The 25,709-nt window shown below is 35.7% G+C and overlaps 1 protein-coding gene across 3 annotated transcripts; it reads right to left on the bottom strand.

Annotated features, from left to right (window-relative positions):
* Window positions 1-5,017: 5,017 nt before the first annotated feature.
* LOC593410 (ketimine reductase mu-crystallin) lies at window positions 5,018-24,515 on the bottom strand. 3 transcript variants are annotated; one of them, XM_030990216.1, is made up of 9 exons: window positions 24,186-24,515; window positions 15,465-15,661; window positions 13,744-13,894; window positions 12,518-12,580; window positions 11,738-11,839; window positions 10,587-10,764; window positions 7,072-7,193; window positions 5,889-5,973; window positions 5,018-5,550 (listed from the first exon to the last, which is right to left on the bottom strand). In XM_030990216.1, exons 2-9 carry the CDS (start codon window positions 15,647-15,649, stop codon window positions 5,474-5,476), a joined length of 963 nt encoding a protein of 320 aa, XP_030846076.1. In that variant the 5' UTR covers window positions 15,650-15,661; window positions 24,186-24,515; the 3' UTR covers window positions 5,018-5,473. The 3 variants fall into 3 exon arrangements, with proteins under 3 accessions (XP_030846076.1, XP_030846077.1, XP_030846075.1); XM_030990217.1 differs by having other exon boundaries at window positions 24,244-24,515; XM_030990215.1 differs by lacking the exon at window positions 24,186-24,515 and adding an exon at window positions 23,545-23,723.
* Between the last annotated feature and the right edge of the window lie 1,194 nt (window positions 24,516-25,709).

Below are 25,709 nucleotides of genomic sequence, written 5' to 3'. Positions count from 1 at the left end.
TCACCCGATATGTTGACATATTTGTGATCTTCTTTGAATTTCACCTTTAAAAAAAATGAAAGATCATATCAGGCACATAGAGAGTGCAGTGACCCTCACATTTGCGACTTTACTAATGAATGATTTTTTTTTTCTTTCGGCGCACTGATTCGGCAAAGACCCACACATTGTGAGGTTCATGTAAAAAAAAATTAATGGAAACAATGGGCGAGTTCAAGTTCGGTGTTGGTGCTGATCTTTTCACGACACTAACATCAGCTTTCGACACCGAACTTGAAATCAACCAAAGGCATGACCTGCCAAACAGAGATCTATAGATTGGTTGGGTGAATGCATGTCCAGCGAAAGGCCTTAGCGGGTTGAGTTTGGTGATCCGACATTTGCTCCGGCGATATTTACTTCAGCGACATTTTGTTCGGGCGACATTAATTTACTTCTGCGACATTTGTTCGGGCGTCCTTTGCTGCAGGCATTAATGTCTATTCTGTTTGACTCTATATATTTTGTTTTCCTTTGTGTGGTAATCGTATTTGTATATTTCATCTGTATATAGCGTACATATAAATTTCATGGTGTTTATAGCATTATTTTGTTTATTGTTTTTGTTAATTTGCTCAGCTAAATCATTATGATATTGTTGAGGGTATATATTTTGCAAGCTATAGGCTTCTTAGTAGGTCTTCAAATTTCCAAAATACTCTCTTGTTTTAGATCTCAATCTGTTCATTATGGTCTTTAGTTTTAATCTTTTTCGTCAAATCTATGTTAATATTTGCCATAAACTTGAATTGGTCAAATATGAATACAATTGTATTCATGTTTAAAATTGGGAATTCTGATGGTGTAAAAAAATTTGACCGCAGAGCAATTCCAATGGTCGCTAGAGCATACATGTACAGTAAGTAGTAAAATCGAAGGGCAAGTCGGAGCCTCATTTCGTAGAATAAATTCGTATCGTCTTAATAACTTTTTTTACAAGATTACTTTGAATAGTGATTCAATCCAAGGGAAATCCAACCTTGATAGCAAACTACTCTACAAGATTTGCATTTCAAAGATGAATTAAATGCAATGGAACAAATTAATTTTGCTATTAATGAAATAAATCAAATGATCATAATTTTAGTTTAACGTAAATAGTATTAGAGCTATATGTCTAGTGTCTTTTTTTTCATGAAATTCGACCTGGCTAATCACTCATCTCAAAGATTTTTAGCCGCTTTTCGAACGGATCATCGATTGGCCAGTTTGTTTTGACTACAGTAAATTATTAGCCTTCGCTTTATACTTTTTCGTGTATTTCCATTTCATGCCAATGCTTTTTGGTTCTGCCATACGGGCAACTACTGGGATTTGGTTTCTGAAAATCAAAACATAAAAAGGGAACATGACAAATGTCCAGAAATTGTTGAATATAAATGAGAGAATTTGAGATGTAATGGAGAAGAAATCTAGATTTTAAAGAGTGTGGGACAAATTTATGGGAGAGAATGTATTGGCAGCAATAAATGGAATTATTTCAACCCATGAATGAGCTATTAGTGCTGACTGATCTTTTTTAATGTGATAATATTTTTATTATAGCGATATAGACTGCAAGATAGGAAAGCAAATAATGCAGGGAGGGACAAACAACATGAAAGGAGAGGATGAATGAGAACAGAACAGGAAAATAGGCTACATGTACTAAATATAATCACCAGAGAGAGAGGGAGAGGGATTGAGAGCGAGAGCGAAAGAGAGAACCGACGAGAGAAAAAGTGAGAGCCAGGGAGAGATAAAGATGGACAGATAGGCAGGAAAGGTGAAGTTAAAATGCTTGTTACGCTTTCTAAAGGCCCGGTCACACAGAGGGGACGCATGGGGGACGCACGGCCAGCGCAATGGAAATTTGGAATTTTGACCAGTGCGTTGTCGTTCGCTAGGTGTGCGTCATCATTCGTTACTCGTTCCTCGAGCGCGCTGGACCCACGCTATGCATTCGTCGTCATTCGTTGTGTGCGTCGGGATTTTTTGAGCATGCGTCCCCCATGCGTCCCCTCTGTGTGACCGGGCCTTTAGCAATCACTACCATAATTGGCTGAACGTTTGACGGGCCTACGAAGTATAAACCAGCAAACTTGATATTGGAAATATTAAGAACAAACAGTCCTTTCATTTTGTTACTCTCATATATGTTCTTCATTACGTTGTATGTTTCGTTAATCTCTCCTCTTTCTCCGTCTCAACAGTTAAACTCTCTATTATCTCCCCCACCCATATTTTCTCTCTCACTTCTCTCTCTCTCTCTCTCTCTCTTTCTCTCTCTCTCTCTCTCTCTCTCAGTTTAAATTTTGACTTGGCGCACTTACTCTTAAGAATATGAGGAATAATGTCAATTTAAGCTTTAGAGGAATACAGTATGGAAGGAACTTCCTTGTCGATTTCGTGTCAAATGTTAGGGGCGCAGACATACAGCTCCCCCATCATACCTTAAGCAGACTAGCGACAACCAAGAACTTCGCAAAGGTAACACATTGATGAATTTTGAGCTTTTATTTTAAAAGCAATACTCACTTCTGTCATATGATACGAGATACAAGAAAAAAAAAGTTAGGCACGCCACCCTTCAATACATGTCAGTATACAAATAAATCCACGGTTATTATGAACAAACCTTAAAAGAGAGGTAACAAAGATGATTGCATGTACATGCATTACAAACAAGAAAAATCCCCTAGCTCACTGTAAAACCAGCAATGTCTGTGACACAAAACTTTTGTGCAGTGCAAATAACAGCCTCAAAGTGTCACTATATTTCCAATAACCTCAATTAAATTATGGCCAAAAATATACTTTGCATTAAAAAAATTGTTATATAATAAGAATATTAATCTACATCTGCACAGTTCAACTCAAGTTGATGCAGTTAATAATGATTGAGCATCCCATTCGGCTTTTCATATTTCATAAGTCATTCGTAAAGTCATGCGTAACTTTACAAACAGCTTTATGAAACACCCCCACAGATTTCATTAATTTGCGGCATAACAATATTTATGCAAAATAATTGTGTTGTTACACTTTATGAAAGACTTTTTGGATTTTGCCAAATTTGATTTAAAGGGACCTGGTAACATTGTTCAGATGAGAGATAGTGGTGCTAAGGTAGTGACTTCAATGCTAGATGTACAATTACAGATAATTTGAAAGTTTGAGTGAAAACGGACCATTATTCATGGTACAAATTGGGAAAAACTGATCTGATCGATTCCTCAATTCTCCCAACTATATTATTACAATTTAATTACATTTTAGGTGAATGGAAATCGTCACAAAGCAATAAAATGGCTCTACATTCCATTCCAGACATAATAAGTGTTGACGGATTCTTTATAGCCTGTTTTATGTCCTTTTTTTCATGGAAAAACGGTTGGGAAAATTCAAAATTGTTTGGGAGAATTTACTGTTAATCAATAGAGGGTGTCATACATCGACTCCGTCAAGGAAAACTATAGATATCTTCGTGGTTTGAGAATTTTCTCAGGATTTTTTGCATGTCAGAGGGTTAGAACAGTAGAAGGAATATAGTAAGTAACATTTTATACAAAAATTAAGCATTTTTTTCATCAACCTTCAACAATGTTACCAAGTCACTTTAACTTGAAACTTTAACTTTAACCGAAAGAATTAAACATTATATAAATTTATCTGGAAAGATATGGATAGAGTTACCAGAAACCAAATGATTCAAGATTATGATTAAGGTGAGGTAAGAATGGTTGATGTTTAAAGTTATATTTATGCACTTAAAGTGACATGGATAAGAAGAATTCTAAGAGCAGATAATGTACAATGGTGTAATGTTTTTGTGACCATAGCTAACACTCCTGACCTGTTATATGTTGTGAGTGGTTCCCAAAAACTGTGTTATATATTTCATCCTGATCAAAATAAGAATTGTTTTATTTATGTTTTAATAGCTTGGAGTAAGTTTGTGCTTCTCATGTACCACAAAATGAATATGATCTAATGACAAATATGTTGTGGTTTAATGATAGAGTTAAAATTGGCGGCGAGTGTATTTGTTATAATCATTGGGCAAAGAAAGATGCAAGGTCCGTTAGTGATATCATGAATGATTCAAGGGAATTCCACCTTTCCCTCAACAGGTTTAGGGACAGATTTAATGTTCGAACAAGTTTATTGAATACGGTGGAGTAGTGAATGCAGTTAGAAAAGGTAGGCTCTTGGAGAATATATCTACTAAATTTACTCAACCCTTCAAACCTTTCCATTTCAATTTTTGTTTTTAAAGATAAGAAATGGTCGAGGAATATTTATGATATGCTTGTTTCTGTTTAAAAAGTCATAAGAAAATTTACTGAAAAATGGAACAATATGTTGAACATTCGATACATTCAAGACGATTGGTCGGTAGTGTATAATATCCCGTATAAATGTACCACAGATACAAAAATTAAGGTGGTTTCAGTTTAGGCTCATCCACAGAATGTTAGGCGTTAATTCTTTCCTTATTAAAGTAATAAAGTCGATTCAGGTCTCTGCTCCTTCTGTAGTCTTGAAGAAGAAGAGACATTAATTCACTTGTTCTGTGTATGTCCGATAATCATATTGTTTAGGAACAAAGTAGCTCAATGGTTGAGGGAGCTTTCAAGTATCCATATTCAAATTGATGAGGATTTGTGTTTATTTGGAGTCAGATCTCTCAAATTTAGTGCTTTGAACACTATCATGCTAATTTCTCGTTTTCATATCTACAAAATGAAAATGAATAATAAACATCCAAATTTAGGAGAGGTTGAGAGGTATTTTTTTTATCAAGAGAGGTTCATCTTTATAAAAAAAACTATCAGTGTGATAACTTTGATTAGAATTGGGGATTGTATTTTGATTTCTTTTATGCAGTAGGCTTTACCTCTGCTTCTCTAAATTTTGTATAACTTGAAATTTGTATATTTTCTGTGTAAAACCGATGTATTGACATTGCAAATTGATGTGAAACTAATTATAGTTCTTTTTTCCCTTCTGGAAAAAAAAAGAAGAAACAAAAACAATTTTGTTAAACTTATGCTTTTAAAACCCAATGTGTAATAGTAATCACTCATCTTAAATACAATGCTTCATTAATCCACTAAAAATTATACTCATCAGAAAACGTAAGTAAGTGCCTTGAATAAACATGGACTTGTTAGAAAAACAGAAGTCGACATAATACACATCTCAAAACTAATTAAATGATACATGTTGCATTGTAAATTGATTTATATGTTTATAAACAGAATATTGATATACACCAATAAAGTTTAATAAATACAATACATGTATGTATTTCCTTATAAATTTAATTTATATATGCAGCACAATTTCCCTATAAATGTTCGAATAATCATGACAACTTGTCTTCAGCAAATTGATTTTTGGAAGATTACAAGCCTATCCTTGAAACATCACCATCGATTGGTTTTATTTATTATAATTTCATGTCCTTTAGAACGCTCACTTTATCATAGACGATTTTTGCTGCTACAGCATCTTCAACAGCCAATCCTAGAAGACAAAATCAAGATAAGAGCAGGGTCGGTTAGATCTTAGAAAATTATTTTGTCAAGGCCAGCAAGGGATTGGATTCAACTGGTTCCAACGTTTTAACTGGGGATGCAAAGATCGACCTACCCTTGGTTTTAGGACACCATCAAAATCAGTCGGTTTCATTTGTTATGGTTTGTTATTGTTATGGTTTTCGTTCAGTTGGGGGGGGGGTGGGGTTTCCTCCAAAAAAACACACACACATTAACAAAAAATGAGGGGGGGGGCTTTGACCCCCCCCCCCCCCCCCCCTGCGTACGCGCCTGACAGCAAGTAATGTTAAAGCAGTCAATATTCACCTTGAGATTTGAAGACCGTAAGCTCATCTCTTTTGGCTTCCTTGGTCCCATTAATCACCTCTCCAATCTCTGCAAACACCGTCACCTTCAAGATAATTAGTGAATAAAGAATGACACTTTAAATTTGTAGCTTAGCAAAGCACAGTAGTGGCACGTTATGATGCGTTAGGAATGTCAAAGGCATAACGGTTGGTGATATTGGTGAATTTAAACTTGTAATTTCAACAATATACAATGCCACTTTCCGTACGTTGGCATGATCTCGATAGTAAATGTACACTTTACATGTATTTCTACCACCATGCCACAAATGACGATTTTTCCCAGGTAGTAATACAAACCTAATCGGAGTTTTAATTAAGGACCTACGTTGAGGAAACCTGGAAGACCTCATCTTACCTATACAGACCTACTCAAGAAGGACACGGGACTTGAACTGTCAGAGATAAAAGCAGCCATGCTGGACAGGAATGTGTGGAAGGCCATCACAGCTCGGGCAGTTGACCCGACTTAAGCAAGCATAAGCATGTTGTCAGTTTATTTATGTCAGAATAATTTCCTACCACGGAAGTGAAGGTGTCGGGAAAGGTGATTGCACAGCATCTAAGCATTAATGGTACACTCACAGAAAGCCTCACAGGAGTGTTATACATAACAATAAATCTAGCCCAACCTCACCCAAGGTTTGTCTGCTTCACCCACACAACAATGGTGATTCACAGTCTCTTTATTTGACTAGAGCTGGGCCCTGCTTCATACAACTTTTATCAGTAACAAATGCTAAATTTATATGACGAATTCGCTGCCAGCCAATCAAATATCAGGATTTCAGTAGCTTATAACAGTTATTCGGAAAATGCTTTGTGTATACTTTGAGTGTTTCGTAACACATTTTAACCCCCGTAAAAGTGGATAATTTGATTCAACTACATGTAGTATCAAAGTAATTTGGGTTAATAGCGATGGGCAAATCTAAACTCAAACTACTGAAGTGCTGATGGGTCTAACATCTAAAATTCTAGTTTTGGGGCTCTTGGAGAAGCAGAAAGATCTTAAGCAAACAGAAAATACAAATTAAAAAATAGCATTTACTATCACTACGACTTTCAAGATATACCAAGTGACCTCATTTAGAGGATACCTCTTGCAATATTCTTGGTAAGTGGGATATAATGCTAATTACCTTGGAATGGACGATGTCCCCAGAATTTTGATATGCCCCTGGAGTGTTATCTGCGTAGATTACAGCCTTCTTCATCACCTCAACGCCCAACTCCTGAGCCCATGGTTGGCAGGCCCCAACACCTAACACACAGTGTGATGATCAAAGAGAACTGGAATCCTCAAAATACTGTACTCAGGTCATATAGCAGCGTTTAGGAATGATTGATCCTCGTACCATAAGTTCAAACTATGTCCTATATCACTGGGCCGGTATTCAATTCAAAACTTAAAGGCATCGTTTAACAATGTTAAATCTGAGATGCACGGCCCTACGTGTTATCAGTGTCTGTGATATGGTGCAATATTGAAGCCCTAAAAAATTGCGCTTCAAAATGATCAAAAAGTGCCTCCAAAAGTAAACATCTTTGAGTGACCGGTTTTTCCATACTCGTTTTCCCCAATAGACTGTAGTGTTCAAAATTTGTAATTCCAATAAAAAATATCTTGATAATCAGACATGCTATCGGCTTGTAAAAATCATGGGGTTCCTGAAAGACCTAAATGTTTATCATTATCATTGCAGCATGAGTTAAATCCAGGATTTTTTTTCAGAATCTGAGACAAAGTTACTTGATCCCTTTAAGTTTGAAATAAGAGTATTTTAGGCTTAGTCTTCTGCTTAGATAAAATACTGATGCTAATTTTGTGAAGGCCTTGATATGCAGGCGTATGTTTTTTTAAATCTTTATATACAACTCACTCCCAGATCCTAACCAAATGATTTGTCATGCGCGGTCACGTGTGATTCATTTACTGAGATTATAAGATGATGACGTGGACCCTAATCAAATGGTTGATTGAGAGCGTACACGTGCCCAGGCATTTATTTTGCCTGACACATAATTTTGATATCGACCGGTCATTAGTAAAATCATGTTTTAAAACATAATCTTATAAAACAAATAATACCCATAATTTTGTTCAGACATTAGTAAAATTACCTAGGATAAGTAAGAAATTTACGAAGTATATGGCTCAGCTAAGAAGTTTACTTATATCGTATTCAAATCTCATTTTAGGCTATAACTTGCCTGCGACAAAATCTAAGTAAATACTTAATGATAAGCATTGTGACGTCTCACGGTCAAAGCAAAAGTAACGCGCAATTAATGAGTCGCAATAAATGCGGGTGCGCAGGTTATGATCATTGCCGTTTTTCTGGGCTGTCGCCACGGCAAACCTTAACTTTGCCTTATATATTACCTTTGCCTTATTTGTTACCGCTTTGGCACGAAAGATAGTTTGAGAAATAGATTGGGATCTATCGGTGTTAACTAGCATAGTTCTCCCCTGTGCATCGTTTCAACGTGTACAAAATTGTAAAATCCACTCAGACTAATACTGGATACATGCTCACGAAAGTTATGTAATATTATACAACAATTTTACCTAAGATACATTCTATTGAACACAGCTTCATGAACATGAGTTTCATTACTTGTTTGTATGCCCTACCTTTCGTTCAGAAAGAAAACTGTTCATCGATAAATATTTTATTGAAAGACCAAATACACTAAAAATGGGTCAGCTTTTTAACTCCAATAATGTACATACACGTTTAAACTTAGTAAAATTCTGTCGAAAAATAATGCTTCGTTTTCATTAATTTAAGTATGTGCAAAAACATGTTATGAGTTCAATATTAACTTTATGTTTCTCTTTTTTGTCTTATATCAATTTATTAAATTGATATCAAGAATATTTTCAGTAATTCATTAATTCAGATATAAATTTACTGGTGCCAGTAAATCTCTTTTTCAATTGCTTCCATTAATTTCGTCATTAATTATCGTTTTAATTAATATTATCGTTTTGTTTTTGATTATTATTATTATTATCATCATCAATATTGTTATCATTATCATCATAATTTTTCTCACTATTGTCGATAGTGTTATTTTGTATCGATTAATATTAATTCTATTTGTATTGTATTGTATATTTCACAGTGTTTAATTGACAAATTCAAACTGATTGTAACCTTCTCCAATACCCCAATGTGGGTGACATGAGAATAAATTGTCATTGTCATTGTCATTGTCAGTGTTAACTATCGAATCTTCAAACATTCTTTATGTTTAGAAAGATACTTAATCGATCTCATTAAAAGAGATCGGACAATATTAAGTCGTTTTCGCTGTGGCAATCATTACCTGCCGATTGTAGCTGGTAGATATTCAAATTCTCCAAGGGAAATGAGGCTATGTACGCTGTGCAATTTGCAATCACTTGGGGATGAGTTTCTTTACTTGTTTGTATGCCCTACCTTTCGTTCAGAAAGAAAATTGTTCATCGATAAATATTTTATTGAAAGACTAAATATGGGTCAGCTTTTTAACTCCAATAATGTACAAACACGTTTAAACTTAGTAAAATTCTGTCGACAAATAATGCTTCGTTTTCATTAATTTAAGTATGTGCAAAAACATGTTATGAGTTCAATATTAACTTTATGTTTCTCTTTTTTGTCTTATATCAATTTATTAAATTGATATCAAGAATATTTTCAGTAATTCATTAATTCAGATATAAATTTACTGGTGCCAGTAAATCTCTTTTTCAATTGCTTCCATTAATTTCGTCATTAATTATCGTTTTAATTAATATTATCGTTTTGTTTTTGATTATTATTATTATTATCATCATCAATATTGTTATCATTATCATCATAATTTTTCTCACTATTGTCGATAGTGTTATTTTGTATGGATTAATATTAATTCTATTTGTATTGTATTGTATATTTCACAGTGTTTAATTGACAAATTCAAACTGATTGTAACCTTCTCCAATACCCCAATGTGGGTGACATGAGAATAAATTGCCATTGTCATTGTCATTGTCATTTTCATTGATACTGCATGAGAAAAACAAACGCCTACCAAACAAAGCCTCCAAATAATTGGCTTAAGTCTGGTAGAGAGCTGTCTTAAATTTAGGGTAAAATACTTAGCCAAAAGTTTGAATTTAATACCAAAATTGGCTAAGTATTTTATATGAGCCAACTACTTAGTAAAAAGCTTAAGTTGTGTACTGAAGTATTGAATTGAATATGGGCTGCTTAGATAATAGCCCATACGACATGCACAATTTGATGTGGCCACCAATTACAGAGAATTGTGCCTCCGGCACCACCTTAAGTCTTTGAGGTATGAAAAACCAACTAAAAAATTTGAAGTTCCTTCTCATGCTTGAAATGGATCAATAACACACACCGATGGCTACTGATATTGAATAAGTGTCAGAAAATTTGCTTGCTCGCTTTGCTCACTTGCAATTACACCATAATTGTTATCCGTCACCAGATACCATCGTGTATGGCTTGAAAGACACTGTCAATAATTACATCAAATAAGAACCAAGCAAAAATAAGCATTATACTGCATTATGGCAGAGAAGAGATGTATTTGTTTAAATGCTGGAGCATCCCAGAAGTCCACGTTGTACTGCAAAATAGAAAAGCAAGATACTTACAATTTATGTGAGCACCCGGTTTCAGCCAGCTAGACTCCAACACAGGAGTTTTAGAAGAAGTGCATGTGACAATAACATCTGCGCCAGTAACTGCCTCTTGAGCTGTTTCACATGCTTTTACATCAAACTTTTGGGCAAAAGCCTGGCATTTCTCAGAGGATCTTGTCCAAACTCGTACCTGTATCAAAAAGATCAACGTGATATCATTCGGTAAGCAGTTTACAGCGTTGTGTTCTGAAGAATTCTTTATTGATCAAATGATGTCACATGATCTTGCTTAATTCTTCGCATATAAAATTAAAATCATATTACATCTGCATGTGAACGAATGGCAAATAGGAATAATTAAATGAAGCTGAACACAACAAAAGCCCCTATAAAGAGTGATTATTCATTCTAAATGGTTTTTGGATAAGAAATAATTCGCAGCTAGATGGCCAAATTGCAGATTATTTTACAATCATGATATAGATAAAAAAGGATACATAAATATCAATAATCCATTGATATCGGTGAAAATGCATAATCTTTTGACACATGTCATAATCCAGGGCATCGATAAAGGTTATCATATAATTAAGATGTTTGTAGTAGATGATTGTAGATGAATTGTAGTAGACCTACATGCAGGCCTACGTGCATCTTCATCATGATAAATATCAGGATATCAGGCAGAGCAACAGGTTTTGACAAATTCCAGCAAATAAGCACTTTCAGTACTGGTACTTTGTTTATCTTCTGTGCTGTCAATAAAATAAAAAAAACATTAATATGAAGCGCTAATGTAGAGGTTTGTGGTCTTGTGGATAAGTCTCTGGACTATGAACTACAAGGTACGGGTTTGAATCCCTACCGCAGTACTAAAATCCTTAAGAAAGACATTAATCTACATTTGCCTGACTTGACCGACGAGGGGTAAATTGGTACCTGCCTACATGGTAGGATTTAGGCTATTCCTTGAATATTTAAAGCGCTATGGTTTTCTGAGGTAGAGCAAGGGTCTCTAATATGCAAAGTCCTTCGACAGTGCATAGAGATTTTATATAATCAGGTGATTTGCACTATACAAGAATGGCATATGATAAATATTATTATAGCAGTACTTTTGATGGCTTAATGCATCATCTATGTGGATGAGACCTGATACAGACCTCCCTAATTGTCGTCATATGCTTCAAGGCATGAAGGTGAGACACGGCCTGGGACCCTGCTCCAAGAATTGCTAACGTCTGCCAGCCATCCTTCGCCAGGTACTGGATGGAAAATGGAATTTATATTACACGTTCAATTTATTGATGATATTATCAACTTAATGTCGATTAAGTTGATGATTGTCATAACAAAATTACAATAAGAACAATATAAATATTAATCATCATTATAATAACTATTATAACAATAGTAAAAAGAAGAAGAAGAAGAATGAGGAGAAGAAAGAGAAGTAGAAGAATGATACTACTACTACTATTACTTATAACAATAATAATATCATAGATTTATGGCACTAAACAAAAATAATCATAGACATTTAAATAAAAAATGACAACATTACACAAAATAAAAACAACTAGGACACAATAGACTAAAGAGAAAAGACACAAATAATTTATTTTAAACCTCCGGAAAATATTTTGTTTTAATCTAATAAGATATAATAACATTTCCGTGTTGTGTATATTTTTTTGGGGGGTGGGGTAGGCAGATAGATAATTTCACTGAACTCACAGGCACATAATGGAAAGTGCTAAAAAGATAATTTATTGCCTGGAGGATGAAACCATAACACATTTTCAAAAATGATTGAATGACAACTAAACCCTTCGGATATAGGGATGAACACATTGCGAATACCATATTGAGTGAAAGATATCGGTGTCTTCAACATGGTTAATTGATTCCTGCTGAGTTTAATATCAGATATAATGTCTTACCTTTGTAGCTACGGCTGATGCTGCGGCGGTTCTCATAGCAGTAATGTGCTCTGCATCCATTACCTAGTAAATGAACAGGAAGGCATGTAGCTTAGCAAAAAGACCCGCCCAGAACACGTAATGCATAATGATGGACAATTATTACTTTCATAAGGAATAGAGGTAGAACCACGTTTCCAGGACTTGGAGCTGTTAAACAACTCTGTGACCTTGATTATGACAGATAACACCAAAAATGATAATGTTTTGTAAAATGTATTGAGACTTGCTAATTTTGCATGAAATATGAATAAAAAGAACCAACCAATTAAAATGTGATTTAGATATGTCCAGAAAGGACTTTTAATTCCTGAATCGCACCAACAATTATGGACGCATCTTTTGTGCCAATTCATTTCACTCAGCTACCTAATAGGATTATGCCATTCAGTTTACAATTCCTGGTCCTAACTGTAAGGGCTGAGATTAGGACTACATGTAGGGTTAGGTTTACCGTAATTCTAGCCCCCTTAACCAATTATGGCACATACAATACTGAAGTAATTATATCAGGGTAGGTCCAATGTTACATATAGCCAATGGACCGATAGTGCATACAGGGGAGGAGCAACAGAAATCCAGATGACCAGCTGCATATGGAACCGATGGTTCATAGGACAAATGGTGACTGTTACCAGTGGTACATTGAGCCAATTAATGGTGCATATGCCCAATGGTGCATGGGACAAATACTGGGTAGCCATACGAATGGAGGGTCTATCGTAGGGGTGTGTATCAGTAGTTTCTTATTAAATACATACATGTATAAGAAGACATTAGGCAAGGTCTTTAGAACTCATTGTTGTTATGATTTATCAGTAGAACTGACAACAGGCATTACAAACATATGGCTGAAGAAAGAGAGAAACACAGAAAACAATTTATCACAATATTCCCCCCTTTTCTTTTCCATGCTCGAAAGGAATAGGCCATGTTCATAGCTAGTTGAGGGATATAGTTATGTCACAGGAGGTTTTTCCCGATTGGTCAGTCACTTCACAGAACTCCAAACAGTTCCCTCCCATGGAAATTAAAAATGGGAAGAAACTGTTTGGATCTCCATAATATGACCTATGACCCTGCATAATTATGTATGTATGTGCTATGTAAAATTCGCTCTCTCGTAATGCACTCTGGACATGTTTCATGTCGAGGAGCAAGGAATCATTATCAAAGTCGTAACTTACGGCTTTGGATTCTCCGGTCCGGGCATCATGCAGAATGATCATTCCGACATGTAAGGGGAGGTTGTGCTCAGGATTGTCTACGTAACGATTGATAATCTTTGTTACAATGACATTACCAACAGGACTGAAACCAGACATGACCGACACAACCCTGAAGAAACAAAAAAAAAGCAAAGCAAAGACTGAAAACAAAAAAATAAGTAAAGGTTGTTGAAATTTGCACATGCAAAATAAATAAATATGTGAAGCATTCGATCTCACCCTTAAAAGACTGGTTTTGAATTCTGTGGCACGTTAAGAAAACAACTTTACAGTAATAGACTGCGGTGAAGATAAAAAACACTACATCAATTTTCATGAAAACTGTTCAATTTTGGTCAAAAATGGAACAATTCGATGTCAATTTCTTCCATCGTCTTTTTGTTATATATCTTATTTTTAAATTCTAATCTCTCTTCATTTTATCGATCAGTGCCGCACTGCATGACGCGACGATTTAAAGTCTACCTATATTCTGATATTTGCGTACAGATACTGAACATTTTAACTGTGAACTTACGTACAGTTAAAAACTTCAAATTGGTTAATAGAAACGTGATTTCAATTAAGCCATTGAATTCCCAGTCACTTAGAAGCACGTCGGTAGCTTAGTCGGCCATGATGTGAAATAAAGGTTTTAGCCAACTCGCACTTTACTGGCACGTGACACATGACGTCATTATGTAAACAACACTGTCTAAAAGCTCTTGTATAGTAAATATAGCAGTCATTAAATTTTAAACAGCGAATGTTTAACAAAATTCCTTTCGTTTCGAGCAACATTGTTTGCAATTTGTTCAACTGTTGTTTAAAATAGTGTACAACTGTAAGTGAACATCACTTTTTTAAGCAGCGTTTTTACTGTGTACTATGCAATATAAAGCATCTCTTTTTATTTCTATCCCTTTTTCCCGTTACAATTCTTTAGGGGTTCTAGGACAATTACCCCTTGGGCAATCACCCCCACCCCCGGAAAATTGCCCACGGAAAACTACCCCCAAAGAAAAATTATCCCCTGGAATTTTACCCCCGGAGAATCACCTCCTGAGGACAACTACCCCCCAAGGACTATTACCCCCGACGACAATTACCCCCCCCCCCCCGAGGACAACTACCCCCGAGGACAATTACCCCCTAGGACAATTACCCCCCGAGGACAATTACCCCCTAGGACATTTACCCCCCGAGGACAATTACCCCCCGAGGACAATCACCCCCGGAGGACAACTACCCCCCCCCCCCCGAGGACAATTACCCCCCGAGGACATTTACCCCCCATCGACACTAGATGTCCGGGGGGTTATTTTCCGGGGGGTAATTGTCCTTGGGGGGTTATTGTCCTCGGGAAGTAATTCTCCGGGGGGTAATTTTCCGGGGGGGGGGAATCGTCCTACAGGGGTAATTTTCCGGGGGTGATTGCTCATCGCCTCAGCGATAAAGTTGAACCGATCGGGTCTACGTCCTGAGTTGACCCGTAATTTTGAGGGGTGCTGAAAATTAGGTATTAATTTGCCTGTGTGCAATAATGAAAGGGTAAATACTTTGTATTTCTTTATATTTTTATTCTACATACATACAGTTTTTCCATTTTTATCAAGTTGTTTTTTCATCGGATTTGGTCTTTACGGATTTAAAATTTAACTCTATTACATTTCAAAAATCGTTTACTCCATGCGTCTTACCCATTATGCTCTTCAATGTCCATTCTGGTTTTCTGTGGATATATTCCTCCTCCCCCTCCTTCTTCGTTCCTTTTAGAAAAATTCCCAAGACCTTGTTCCACGGCGGGTATGAGCTCATTGTACGTCAGGTTTTCGACGACTTCGGCGGGGCTGATCAAACATGGTTGGGATGATGCATGGGCCATCTTGTACGTAACCTGGAATTCAGAATGTAAGATAAACGAATATTTGATGCATATGAATTATTTATGTGTAGAGGGGGAATTGAAAGAAGAAAAAAGTTCAATGTGATTTAAAATCTTTTATTGGTTTTTGTGTACCATAAATTATAAGTAAATAATTATCGTATAATTTCCTTACTCTGATGTAACTGTTTAAAGAAGCCTGTGACATTAAGTGGTTAATTGTGATTCATGAGCATTGTCGCTTGGATTGTACATGTACTTGTATCCACTTCCCCCATATATTTTTTTGTTTTAGTCATGTGTTTTATTTTTGATTTTTGCTCATTATGTCTATTGTTTTATTTCTCATTTATTCTTTTGTTCTGGAATCAAGTTACTTTGAGAAACATATCAAAGCAATTTGATATCAATTCATATCTCCCACTTATTTATTTATTTATCTTTATTCAGCTACAAAATCACGGATAACATCATAGATATATATTTATAACAAGCATCTCGTGTTCAGATGAGATCAAATTATTTATCTGTATTGACTTGAAAGCAGATTCTAGATGCATTTCCTGCAAATCATCAATTATCTTTATCCACTTAGTAGTATTTACATTTGTTGTTTTAGTTTTATTTTCATCAACTTCTAGTCTGTATTTTGACATAAACAAAACATATTTGCTTATTATTTTTGTTGCTACATTTTTATTAAATTTATTTACAATAATCACTTTATAAATTGCAAATAAAGCATAATGAAGCAGTCAATTAATATATGTTGCATTTCCGTTTGCGTCATGAAAACCATAAACAACACAAATGGGTGAGAATTTAAAATTTCTACAGAAGGAGATACATAGAAATCATTTAATAAAGTTCCAAAATGGATAAATCTGTTCGCATTAAATAAATACATATATTAAATTGTCTATATCGATTCTGATGTGCGATTGGTCGAAATGCTGTCACATGACCATCGTAACAAGGATGAGAAGCGTTATACTTTCCAACATGACTTAAATTACGTCATACCTCTGAATATAACGCTGTTATATCCCGAGGTATGACGTAATTTACGTAATACCTCAAGCTCACACTACAAGTTCAATGCACTGTATACACACGTACACAGCAGCTTCGCACATATCTACACGCATTAAAGGGAACCAAAACCTTCATACTAAGTTACTTTTATTGTATAGTTTAAAATATTTGAATAAAATCAGCAAAAATTTGAACAAAATCGGGCAAGGAATAAGGAAGTTAGAGCTTTTTGAAATTACTAGTCACTAGAGGGCGATATTTAATTTGACATCATCTGTGGACAACTCTCCATGCCTTTTGTACATCAAATTTCATGTTTTTCCTTCTTTCTTGTGATTGAGATAATCTACTTCCCTGAAAGCAAGGTATGGAATGCAAAATGGTATTCTACTTCACATGTTATGAAGTCGGATCAAGAACACAAATAAATCTGAAGAAAACAAAAGAATTGTGAAATTTTATGCAGCGCAAAATATGAAAGTGCAACAAAGAAAAATTCGCTTCGCTTGGTGAGTAAGAATTGACCTTAATAATTGAAGAAAAAGATTCTCTTTCTACTGAAAAAGTCATCAATGTAGATGATAATGTGCTGAAAGCTTACATTACAGTGAACACAAAGGATTTACAATTTTAGAAACAATTATAGCAACTGAACTGAGTAAGTTTCAGTCTTCGAATTTATGCAGAGGTTTGTAGATCGAATGGTCAATTATAAAGTAAGCGGTCCACTCCGTGATAACAATGCGATATGGATTGCAGAGACATTTCAGAAAAGTGAGTGATTTCAGTCTTGATATTGTAAATGACCCACAGTTCAAAGAACTTGTTTCACGCCGTTCTCATAAAAATAAAGAAGGAAGGAAAAGGGTATGTTGATCACAAAGATCCCGTTACAAAGGATGATTTTTTGAAAATCAAGTCATCAACAGCAACGGATGTAAATACTCCCCGCGGGCTTCAGAACAAAGTATTCATAGACATTATGATGCATTTTTGCAATCGTGGGAAAGAAAACTTACGCAGTTTTTCCAAAACAGATTTTGTAGTCGTGACTGATTAAAAAAATAAGAGATATATGTACCTTGTCAGTGACAAACTGAAAAAAAAATCATCGAGGAGAATCTCTCGATGACTTGCGCAGTCAACAAGGAAGGATTTACGAAAATCATAATTTACGTTGAATCATTTCTTAAGCACTTTTCTCATCTTAATCCAACATGCAGTGACTTTTTTTAGCGTTAAAAGACGAGCCTGGAAAGCAATGAGCAAGTGTGGTACTGCAATTCTCTCGCCGGCAAGAACACTTTGGGTTAAAAAAATGAAGAAAATATCTCTTGAAGCACATGACATCAAAAGTCTACACAAAGCATTGCCTACGCGCAACATCTATTCATGTCCTAGACGCAAGTGGATTCGTTCTGAAGTCGTGTCTAACTTAGCCACGTCTAAAGTTAAACAACTGTTTAGTTAGACACGACTTAGACAGGACTTAGACGCGAGGTCGTGTCTAAGTCCTGTTTAACTAAATTTCGTATTCTGAAGTCGTGTCTAAGTCTCGTCTAACTAAACAACTGTTTAAGTCCTGTCTAAGTGGTGTTTAACTAAACAACTGTTTAAGTTCTGCGCAAGTCGTGTTTAACTCTTAGTCACGACTTCTGGGCATGCCCAGTAGGTGTTAATTCTGACGAAAGACCCAATGCGCATGCGTGCGCGCACCGGATAAATAAATTAACGCGCACAGCTAGCTGTGCGCGTGCTGGTACCATGGTGATGTGATCGTGACGTAATGACTAGACTGCATGTACTTTGTGTACGTACATACGTAGTACACGTACTGTACACTGAGATTGACAAACACACTACTTATCGGTGCCTCAGTACTCGGAAGAACCACAAAAGAAACTTCTCCAACAGAATGGTTAGTTTATTATAGATTATGGAATTTCCAAGATGTCACCAGTAGATAAGAATAGTTGATATTATCGAGAAAAAAAATTAGGCTACACGAGAAAAAATCCTGCAAAACGTATTTGAAATTTTGGAGAATGCACGTACCATCGTTCTCCCCCGCAAGTTCGGGGTCAGCAAGTACAGTGTACCGTCGACGTTGAAAAGCAGCAGAATCGCGCCCTTAAACAGGACTTAAACAACCCCTCGCAGTTGTCTAAAGTTAAACAGGACTTAGACAGGACTTCGTGTTTAACTTTATTTAAACACGACTTCAGAATACCAAAAAAGTTAGACCCGACTTCGTGTCTAAAGTTAGACGGGACTTAGACAAGACTTAGACAACTGTTTAGTTAAACAGGAGTTAGACACGACTTCAGAATACGGGCCATATGATGTTCTTATCCGGACACAAGTCCGAAAGTAGCATCAAGCACTAGACCTACTCCTATGTCGATGAAGCTAAAAAAAGACGCATGAGCAGATGCCTTTCATCAATGAGTGATGAAATAGCTGGCCCATCTACAGCACCATCCACTTCTGCTAGCATTCATCCGACTAGTAATAGTATTACTACTAGTCCAGGACCAGGACCAAGTACTAGTACTAGCACTGCAGCTCTCGTGTCGGTACAACACACAGAAGAAACTGCATCGTCACAAAGCTCATAATCTCAGTCATCACCACAAATAAATGTTGTTTCTAACAAGCTAGCCTTATTATTTTTATAATTGTAATGTCAACTTTTAAAATTAATCTGATTTTGACTACTTGTACATAGTCTAGTCCCTAGAACTTAGATACTAGACAGACATATTAGGAATAACTGGATTTTCCAGTATTTTCGTGTTACAATCAAACTTTTACTGCGGAGTTGGAATTTCCGTGTTTAGTTGAGCTTGTTTCTGTTTAGAAATACTGTACAGTTGGATTTCATCACAAATTTGCGGATTTCTTAACATCTGACACTGCCAATGGAATCAAGAAGGCATTCTAAGATTAGACCTGTCTACAGCACCATAATTATGGTAATGATTTCACAACAAATTTGCGGATTTCTTAACATTTGACACTGCCACTTGAATCAAGAAAGCATTCTACAATCAGGCCTAGACTAGATCTATAATAAAACTAAAAATGGTGAGTCGGCACAATAATATTCTGATATTACTTTTATTTTTTCTATTTATCTTATTTTGTATCTGATATAGGGCATCATAATATAACAAATATTGACTTTTTCTTTCGGGAACAATATGATATTTTAATTTCCCTTGGGGTGTTATATTTTTGTCTCGGAATACTATATTTTTCCTCAGCGCTACGCGCTTCGGAAAAATATAATGTCTCTCGACACAAATATAACTCCCCTCAAGGATCTCAAATGTTATATTGCCCCTCTAGGCAGTCAATATCTCTATAGTATTATGGTACCAGGTTTGTTACAATACTAACACAAATCTTTTTCTTTGATTCTCCATTTGAATCAATTAAGAGGTGTTGGTAAAATATTATACATATAATTAAAGTTGAATTGTATCAAGTAATTAACACGAACATATTTCAATGTAGGTAACCACAGAGAATCCCATATCATAGGAAAAAAATTATGTAACATTTAGTTCCCAAAATATACTGGCCTGGATGGTTTTTTAATCAATTTTACGACTTCCGTATGAAAAAAATTCACAGTACTATACAGTGTATTGATATTCTAAAACTATTCAAATTCAGTCAAATAAGAATATGTCATTGATATACGTTTGTAATCTTTAAAATCATCAACTTTTTGTTCTCCATATTTTATCATTTGCCTCCATCTATGCTGTATTACGGTTCGTATTTTGACATATTCACTTTACCATAGTACCATCTACATGTACCATCATACTAAATTAGTTTATCTTTCAATTCTTTGACTATCAAAAATCTATTTCCTTTCACTGTATATCCCCTAAAAAAATATATGACTTTATCAAATTTGTATACCCAATTGTTTTTCTTTAAATTTGATATCACGATTTAACCAAATCATTTCTTTCGTGACACTTTCATAGGTGGATTGTATATTTTGTACATAATATACTTGCTTTACTGTAAACCACGTATAAAGTAAATCACAATAGAAATCAGGTATTTTTCCTCTATGAGAAGTCACATATTTTGGTAAACATTTACAATTCAAAATGATATAATCCTTCCCATTTGTTCATTCCAATACTTGTCAATTTCCCCTTTTTCATGGAGTTCTTTAAAACTCAGGAAGCTAAACAACTTTTTTTAATTCTTAACGACATACATTGTGTACAAATGTCAACCATATTCATGCCTCCATTTTGAAGAGTATTTACTATGTTTTCCTTTATTCACTTTCGCTCTATTACCCCATTAAAAAATCATAAAATAACATTTCGTACGCTTTTAACCATTCTTACAGGGCACGATAAAATTTGAGCTGTATGAATCAATTTCGAAATCACAAGACCTTTTCAAATAAGTGCTTTCCCATTTAATGTCAAATTTCTCCGTTTCCTAGAACTTAAAAGCTATTGTATTTTAATGAATCTTTCTTGCGACCAATTCATATTCATACTCAAAGATTTATTCTTACTAAAGTATATACCCAGAGATTTAAAAAAAGTATCACACCAACTTATATTCTTTATTGTCTCTGAGGGAGAAGTTTTACCCAACCATATGGCTTTAGTTTTATTCTTATTTTAATGTATTCCTGGTACCCTTTCAAAGTTTTCAATCACATTCATTACCTTCCTTCTAGATTTAACGTCTTTTACAACAAACTTCATATCGTCAGCCAGTTGAGTTACTTTAATTTCTGTATTGTGTTTTCCGATAGTATTATTCTATTATATTACTTAAAACTTCGTTCATCTCTACCTTTAACAATAAAGCAATAACGCATTTCCTTTGTAAATAACTGATATGTCCTTTCTCAAAAAGCCTCATTCAAATTATGAAGAACTAGGTCAGTTATTTCTGACCAAAATTCTTTTAAGAATTCTACGCTTAAACGGTCGAACCCTGGAGCTTTATTAGGTTTCATTTCATACTTGTTATCGCTTCAGTAATCTCTTTCACTAGGGACGTTTAGATATGCACGTCGACATAGTGGACTGCTATGTGTGACGTCCTTTTAAAGCACTCTGACTTCCTTTTAAGTTACTGCCAGTGCTTTAAAAGAACGTCACACGTAGCAGTCCACTATGTCGACGTGCACATTTAAAAGTCCATATTGTAACGAGCCCTTCGCACCCAGAAGAGTAAAAATCCACCGGTCAGAGAGTTCAAAGAAGAAACACAATTTTGCTACCAGGTCCTTCCGGCTGGTAGGAAGTTTCAACCAATCAGGTGCAAGTTGCAAAGTGATTGACCAAGCACAAGCCAATAACATTTAAAAAATACTCTTACAAATATTAGTAATCCAAAATCTAGACCATTACGTCTATGGGGGGGAATTATTATAAATATAGCTAGATGGTCAATTCCAATTCAGAAGCTGTTGCAATTCGAAAAATAAACTATTTGTTTGAGTAATACACGAAGTATTACGAGTTGTTCGTTATAATACTAAATTCATACATTTTATACCGGTCATGGTGGCTCAGTGGTTACAGCGTCCGCCTCATGAACGGAAGGTCGTGGGTTCGAACCCCGGCCGAGTCATACCAAAGACTTATAACTAGGCTATAATAGCAATGGGACCTTCTGCCTTCTAGCTAGGCGCTAGGCATATTAGATTGGAGAAGGATAGTAATAGTAATAACATGTTTATGCAGGGCCCGCTGGAAGAGCAGTTTCATAACTGAAGTGGCTACTCTGGGTAAATGAAACGTTATTATTATTATTATTATTATTATTATTCAGCTATCGGTGAATACATCGTAGGTTTTGTAAAGGACAACTTGATAGTCCTGGGGAGTGTTTCACAAAGACTAAGTTATGCATTATGATTGAGTTATGATACATGTAGACAGGTCTGCATGTAGAAAGTATTTTGATGTGCTCAAAATATGTTGGGTAGAATATTATCGCTTTAATTAATGAAGTGTGTACTGTGTGGTTGTGGTAATATCACATAGGTGATTCCGAAAGTGGTACTTGTGAAAGTATTAAACTGATTGTTTTTTTTGGAGAAAAAAAACGTTATTAATTATGAATACTATAGGTACACCATGCATTAAGAAATATTGTCATGAATATAAAGTAAATATACTGTAAGCAGCTGGTTAAATGTTTTGCAGATGCTGACCTAAAATGTTTATTGGTATATTCCCATTCTTACTTGGCTCAGTTTTGACTTTAGCTGGAGACTTAACAATAGAGAGAAAGAAGTTAAAGGTAATACAAAGTTTTGGGAAATTTCGAAAATTGGGTGGATAGTGATTCTTTACAATTTTGATATATTTGGATGCCCATGTGGATGTATTATAAGCACTAGAAAACTTAGGCCCTAAAACACTTCTACTTTTGAGAAAAATGGAATATAAAAATTGACCGGTGCTCCCGGTAAATGTTGATAAATTTCAAATAGCGCCTACGACCGTACAATGGTAGCTGCATCCATGAAAATCTCAGAATATTTAGTTGTGATATATAATTTCCAAACGGGGATAGCTAATCGGTCGATTTTAGTCAAGAAACATTGTTTTATAGCTTAATTAACATCATGACCTTGGGAGGGAGCTATACAACATAAAGAGTGTATTACATACAATTTCATAACTTTAGACTCGATTTCAACCGCAACAACGATCACTGAATAATGTAGGATCGCATATGCTTCCAATATGTTCATTTGAACCAAATTCATGACCCAATACCAACACTCTGTATTACCTTTAAAGAATGCCGACCATTCAAAATTCAATTCACGTATAAGCTGCTATTTTAACCTTTGCGATGTAAATTCTCACAGAAAGCTGACCACGTAGACACTCTTTCGAAAATGTAAACGTTGACCGAAGAAGAATAATCCATCAATATCTAACCGTAATTCGTGCAATCAAAATGGCGTCTGGTTGTCTACCGTCGAACTTCAAACTAATGTACCTTTTGCCTTTGGTAGGCTTATACATAGTGATTCTTTACAATTTTTATATATTTGGATGCCCATGTGGATGTATTATAAGCACTAGAAAACTTAGGCCCTAAAACACTTCTACTTTTGAGAAAAATGGAATATAAAAATTTGCCGGTGCTCCCGGTAAATGTTGATAAATTTCAAATAGCGCCTACGACCGTACAATGGTAGCTGCATCCATGAAAATCTCAGAATATTTAGTTGTGATATATAATTTCCAAACGGGGATAGCTAATCGGTCGATTTTAGTCAAGAAACATTGTTTTCTAGCTTAATTAACATCATGACCTTGAGAGGGAGCTATACAACATAAAGAGTGTATTACATACAATTTCATAACTTTAGACTCGATTTCAACCGCAACAACGATCACTGAATAATGTAGGATCGCATATGCTTCCAATATGTTCATTTGAACCAAATTCATGACCCAATACCAAAACTCTGTATTACCTTTAAAGAATGCCGACCATTCAAAATTCAATTCACGTATATAAGCTGCTATTCTGACCTTTGCGATGTAAATTCTCACAGAAAGCTGACCACGTAGACACTCTTTCGAAAATGTAAACGTTGACCGAAGAAGAACAATCCATCAATATCTAACCGTAATTCGTGCAATCAAAATGGCGTCTGGTTGTCTACCGTCGAACTTCAAACTAATGTACTTTTTGCCTTTGGTAGGCTTATACGTTTACAAATTCAATAGCATCTGACATGCATGCATGCACACATTGCAGTAGAGCAGTATAGCCAGTAGACAAGATTCTTGTCGAATTTATCGCTTTTATCCCTCTCTACCGTCGAACTTCATACTACTGTGCCCTTTGCCTTTTGCCCATTGCGTTTTTACAAAAAAATATAACAAGAATAATAGGCACTTTATGGCCCGAATTCACGAAGCAAGGTTTGAGCTCAGACCAAGGTTTGAGCTCAAACCTCCTTTTGTTTCGCCAAACCTCCTTTTGTTATTTATAAACCAGGTTTGTAAATAACAAAAGGAGGTTTGGCGAAACAAAAGGAGGTTTGAGGTCAAACCTTGGTCTGAGCTCAAACCTTGCTTTGTGAATTCGGGCCTATGCGTTTGGTAAAGTATGCATATACAAATTCAATAGCATCTGACATGCATGCATGCACACATTGCAGAAGAGCAGTATAGCCAGTAGACAAGATTCTTGTCGAATTTATCGCTTTAATCCCTGCCTAGCGGCCGGACACAGATGACCCGACACAGCAACATATATACATGCGTATCTTTCCCGCTCCATCGACGAGATCACTTCACCCAACAACCCCCCCCCCCCCCTCCTCCTCTCTCTCTCTCTCTCTTACTCCCACCCTTTTTCTCGCATGCTCTTACCCCTCTCTCTCCTCTTTTTCGTCCCCTGTTTCATTTGTTTCATTTTCTTTCTTTTTGTGTTTTCTTTGTTTTCTTTGTTTTCTTTTCTTTTCCTTTTTTTCTTCCTCTCCTTTCTTTTTTTTTCTTCTCTTTCTTTCTTCTCTTCTCCTTTCTTTCTTTTCCTTTCCTTTGTTTTCTTCTTTTTCTTTCCCTCTCTTTTTTCCCTCCCCCTTTTCTCATTTTCCCGACGGCAGCGCAATTTTACTGACAATATCCTGATAAGTTGGGTGGCTCTTATCCCCCCCCCCACCCCCCCCCCCACTCCCCTCTAGCGACGCCCCTGAGTATAGCAAGCAAAAAGAGAAGACAAAATTGACACGATTGATAGGCACCAGTGCACTTCATAAATACCAGTCTGCCTGTCATAATGCTGTGCGTTCTGTAGTTCTATCCCGTATTGATTATTGTAATGGGCTTCTCTCTCCCATTCCCTCGACTAAATTGGATCGTGTGCAACGGCTACAAAATTAGGCAGCCCGATTGCTTTTTCAGATTTCTAGGGTCAATCCATCTCAGCCCGACACTCTTGAGATCATTCACTGGCTTCTAGCTTTGAAACAAAGAATAATTGTTAAATT

The sequence above is a fragment of the Strongylocentrotus purpuratus genome, unplaced genomic scaffold (genome assembly GCF_000002235.5).
Source record: "Strongylocentrotus purpuratus isolate Spur 01 unplaced genomic scaffold, Spur_5.0 spur5_scaffold_19, whole genome shotgun sequence".
Classification (NCBI taxonomy): Eukaryota; Metazoa; Echinodermata; class Echinoidea; order Camarodonta; family Strongylocentrotidae; genus Strongylocentrotus; species Strongylocentrotus purpuratus.
This window is presented reverse-complemented; position numbering and strand designations above follow the sequence as displayed.

What these genes read in the sequence shown, in the direction of transcription:
- LOC593410 (XM_030990216.1), bottom strand. Translation starts at nt 15,649, where the DNA reads ATGGCCCATGCATCATCCCAACCATGTTTGATCAGCCCCGCCGAAGTC. An exon ending in ATATGACGACAATTAGGGAG is followed by an intron (nt 10,765 to 11,737) that starts GTCTGTATCAGG and finishes TTTTTGATACAG; the next exon opens with GTACGAGTTTGGACAAGATC. An exon ending in GGGACATCGTCCATTCCAAG is followed by an intron (nt 5,974 to 7,071) that starts GTAATTAGCATT and finishes ATTATCTTGAAG; the next exon opens with GTGACGGTGTTTGCAGAGAT.